The sequence below is a fragment of the Tarenaya hassleriana genome, unplaced genomic scaffold, assembly GCF_000463585.1.
Source record: "Tarenaya hassleriana unplaced genomic scaffold, ASM46358v1 Cleome54, whole genome shotgun sequence".
Classification (NCBI taxonomy): Eukaryota; Viridiplantae; Streptophyta; class Magnoliopsida; order Brassicales; family Cleomaceae; genus Tarenaya; species Tarenaya hassleriana.
Window position 1 is genome coordinate 778816 of NW_010968045.1, and position 4611 is coordinate 783426.

The window sequence follows — 4611 nt, forward strand, 5'->3', positions numbered from 1 at the left end:
TTTATTGGATTCATTTTTATATAGGAAAAATGTTTCTTTTTTCACAAAACGTACTTAAACATTAATATAAATATAAGTGAGCGAAAAAATATAAGCATAAATACAAAAAGATACGAAACAAATAACACTATAATAATAATTAAAAAAAATACTCAGATTAGACCATTAGACACCGAAAATATTTATGAAAATAAAAAACATTGTAAAAAAAAATAGACAGAGTTTTTCTTCGGAGATTCGAAAAGCGTCATAAAGTATGACGTGGCTAGCATGTTATTGTGTTAACATGCGCATCACCCAAAGATTACGATGACGTGGCAAACATGATAACATGCGCATCACCCTTAGGATGCTTCTGCTCTTTTATGTCGAGCCCATAAACTTTCTGCCTTTTTTTTTCCCCAAAAATATTATTACCTTTAAAAAATATGGAAATGAAATACCAAAAATATTTACAATATTAATACACATTTACAATTTACGAATTATAATAATCTTATTTATAAATCATAAAAAATTGATAATTAATTCGATTTCATTGAAATTAAAACGTGTTAATAGGACAAGTTTTTTAATCTAATTAAACATAATTTTTTTAGACGAAAATTTAAAATAAAATTTATGAGAAAATAGAATATTCAAGAAGAGAAAAAGCATGATCGCAATATCATATAATTCCTTCTCATGCAAGTTTTCTTATTTTCTCATTGCCATGCTAAGCACTATGCTTTTTTGCACGTTCGGTCTTTTTTTTTTCAATGTATTATCCTCTCTTTTCCCTCTGTCTGATTTTGGTCGGTTAATATTTATTTTTCTTCAATTTTAAAATTATTAATTTTGTTATGGAAATTGTTTTATCATTATCTATTCAAAATACAAATGAATAAATAGAGTATTGATTTATGAAAATGTGTATACAATTATACAATTAGTTTTGAATTTTCTCGTGTTAACTTAGGTGTTGAATTATAATAATTTTTATTTTGAGTTTTTGGTTTTTGGTTTTTAGTTTGTATAATATTTAGAAATCTAAAAAATAGAATTTTTAGTTTTAAAATAATTATTTCACTGAAATGATTTTTTCAATTTTTTAAGAAAAAAATTATAAAATTTTGATTGTCAATTTTTTTTTGGATTTAAAAAACCCAAACACCTCTTCCATTCAACCCTTTATTCTCTCCTTTTTGGAATTTTAAATCTTTTTTATTCCTAAAACTTTATTAAAAAAAAAGGTGAAAAATGAACAAAATTCTGTGTCTTATACCAGGTTCCATGTCAATGCCACATTTGTTTCTCATTTTCTTCCTGCGTTTAAATATTCACGCGCCCTTGTTTTCCAAATTAACCCATCTCTCTCTCTCTCTCTCTCTCTCTCTCTCTCTCTCTCTCTCTCTCTCTCCCATTGTATATTCTCTTGAATCTTTTTTTCTCTCTTGCTGTCCACTACACAGAACTTACAATTTCTTTCCATGTGAGGATTATGCGGATCGAAATGTGGGGCTTTTTTTGTGTCATCTTCCTCTGAGATTAATCTGATCAAAACCTCAAAACCTCGACAAGAGTGTTGAAGAGAGGCAACTCATTTGGGACATAGCCATTTGTCTCGAGCTTCACTGGTATGTTCTCTGAAGTCCATTTGAAAAAAGTCCACTGTTATGCCATTAGCTCTAGTCTCAGGTCCTTCACCGGTTTTTAGGAGTGGCACCCAGAAAAAATTGCATGTTGGGTGTTTAAGAACTGGTAGATTTATCCGATGGGTGTTCTTCTAAATCGGTGGAAATTGGAGAAATTCGCCCAAAGGAGTGATCTTTTTTTTATAAAACCTCTCCTACGTCCTTGATGAGTCCCAAAGCTTGGACCTTTGTCTGAAATTTGAGGTTGCTTTGGTCTGTTCGTGTCTTAGGAATGAGGTTGTGTTTGGGATTTGAGTGTTCTTACGAATTTGATGTAATATGTCTCAGAGTAGCGGAGAAAGGAAACATCTTTCTGTGAGGATTCGCTGTTTGAGAAATGGGTTGTGCTGCTTCAAGCATCGATAAGGAAGAGAAGGTTTTGGTGTGTAAGGAGAGAAAGAGGCTGATGAAACGGTTGTTAGGGTTCAGGGGAGAATTTGCAGACGCCCAATTGGCTTACCTCAGAGCATTGAGGAACACAGGTGTGACTCTCAGGCAATTCACAGAGTCGGAGTTACTGGAGCTTGAAAACCCTAGCTATGGATTATCTTTACCCTTTTCGCCTCCTCCTACATTGCCGCCGTCCCCTCCTCCGCCTCCACCATTTAGCCCGCCTATCCCGAGCTCCTCGTGGAACTACTGGGACCCTTTCGAGTCATCGGGACCATCAAATGGTGACAATGTGGTTGAATACACTGAACCAAAGTGTAGAGAACTGGCTGAGGAAGCTGAAGAGGAATACCGGGCAGAGACAAAGACCGGGTCTGAGGAAGAAGCTTGCCTTGATCTAAGTGTTCAAAGAACAGAAGCCACAGGTGGCAGAAAGGTTAAGTTGGAAGAAGTTACGGCCGGTAATTCCTCCATGGTGAGATGGTACGGTAAAGATTCGGAGAAAATGACTGCGTCCGAACGTAGGATTAGGAGGACACTGGAAGGAATCATCAGAGAGCTGGATGATTATTTCCTGAAAGCGTCGGGTTGTGAAAAGGAGATAGCCGTGATTATCGACATCGCCACCATGGATGCTACCGGTCCTCCGAGGTATAAGGAAATCAAAAGTAAGTGATGTTCCTCATTCGGATTTGCAAATCCATTGGATCTAAACCTCAGTGCTTCAGCTTTCTGTCAAACTGCATATAAAGTTTCATACTTTTTACCGATTTACGGCCATATTTACGAACAATCCGCAAGATTTCTTGCGAAAGTTTTGACTTTTTTACGCGTCTTACAGGAAAGAGGAGCAATTCCCCGAAGGTATTCAGTTCATTGTCGTGGAGTTGGTCTTCTAAGTCGCTTCAATTGTCCAGAGATGCAATGGAGAGCTGCCCTGTTGAACCCTGCAGGCCCGGAGCTCACTGCAGAACACTCGAGAAGTTATACGCAGCCGAGAAAAAACTCTACGAGCATGTTAGGGTAAGTACCATTTACGATAAACTGCTTCATTGTTTCATTGCAATGTTCGATATTGTGTGCGTAGATGCTTTTCTTCTTCTCTAGAAATGCTGATTCATAAATGGGTGATCTTTTCTCTTCTCGTTACGCGTCTCAGAACAAAGAAATCGCTAAAATGGAGCACGAGAGGAAATCTGCATTACTGCAGAAGAAAGACGAGGAAAACCACGATCATGGCAAGACGGAGAAAACCCGTTTATCTGTCGAGAGTTTGGAGGCGGACATAAACCGCCTAGAAGATTCCATTAGGACAACGTGTTTGTGTTTGCAGAAACTTATCAATGAAGAACTGTATCCTCAGCTTGTTGCTTTAACTTCTGGGTAAACTCCTCGCATTAATGCCGGTTCTTTCTTATGTGGATCTGATGAAAACAATATGAATCTCCTTCTCAAGATCCGTTCGGGTTTTTTCGGGTATTTACAGGTTGGAGCATATGTGGAAAACGATGCAGAAATGCCATCACGTCCAAATCCGTATATCTCAGCAGCTAATCCAGCTTTCGGATTACCCGAATATGGATCTGAGTTCAGAATACAAACGCCAAGCGGCTACTCAGCTCGAGACCGAGGTCAGTCGCTGGTACAACAGCTTCTGCAAGCTCGTGAATTCTCAACGGGAATACGTGAAAACGCTCTGTAAGTGGACTCAACGCACCAATAGCCTCTCGGGGGAAGGCAGCCATGGAAGCAGCTTGTCAGAAGCTGCTCGTAAGCTCTGTAAAGAATGGCAGCTCGTGTTTGATAACCTTCCGGACAAGGTCTTACAACATATACCCTTTTGTCTAAAACATGTTTTTTTTCTGGGATCTTGTCTGAATGAAATGGTTCTTACAGGTAGCTTCAGACGCCATTAAAAGCTTGCTGCTATCTATCCAATCCATAATCCATCAACAAGCTGAGGAATACAGCTTGAAGAAGAAATGCGGGAAAGTGGAGAAGAGGCTGGAGAAAGAACTGAACTCGTTAGCTGAGATCGAAAGAAAGCTCGAAGGGACGGAAGAAACGTCGGACTCAACGAGCGGATTAAGCTCGAAGCATCCGTTATCGATAAAACGGGCAAAGATCGAGGAATTGAGGAAACGGATGGAAACAGAGAAAGGAAACTACCTGAACTCGGTTGAGGCGAGCAAGAGAATGACAATGGAGAATCTGAAATCGAGCCTTCCCCTCGTCTTTCAGGCGTTGTCGGATTTCGCAAACGCCTTTTCTCGGGGCTTCGAGGCTGTTCATCGCCATATCGAGCCAGATGTTTATGATGATGATGTTATCCAAACATGATGCATGACAAGATGTTGATGGTGATAACCATTTATGCTACTTTCTTATTCATATTGTGGATATGACTTCCTCAGTAACCAAACATCCCTTCTCTCTCTCTATGTGGTACCGTGTCGAACAAGTAAAAGCCTGCAGTGACTAGGGGTGGCCATTTCGGTTATTAACCGAATAATCGAACCGAACCGAACCGAATAAGACATAACCGTAT

General features: G+C 38.8%; 1 protein-coding gene across 1 annotated transcript; it reads left to right on the forward strand.

Annotated features, from left to right (window-relative positions):
- Positions 1-1369: 1369 nt before the first annotated feature.
- LOC104798610 lies at positions 1370-4500 on the forward strand. The gene is made up of 6 exons (XM_010520777.2): positions 1370-1616; positions 1962-2731; positions 2905-3086; positions 3223-3446; positions 3550-3883; positions 3960-4500. Exons 2-6 carry the CDS (start codon positions 2011-2013, stop codon positions 4401-4403), a joined length of 1905 nt encoding a protein of 634 aa, XP_010519079.1. The 5' UTR covers positions 1370-1616; positions 1962-2010; the 3' UTR covers positions 4404-4500.
- The last annotated feature ends 111 nt before the right edge of the window (positions 4501-4611 follow it).

Coding starts and splice junctions, on each gene's coding strand:
- LOC104798610 (XM_010520777.2), top strand. CDS start 2,011: ATGGGTTGTGCTGCTTCAAGCATCGATAAGGAAGAGAAGGTTTTGGTG. Junction 2,732..2,904: donor GAGGTATAAGGAAATCAAAA/GTAAGTGATGTT, acceptor CGCGTCTTACAG/GAAAGAGGAGCAATTCCCCG. Junction 3,087..3,222: donor AACTCTACGAGCATGTTAGG/GTAAGTACCATT, acceptor TACGCGTCTCAG/AACAAAGAAATCGCTAAAAT.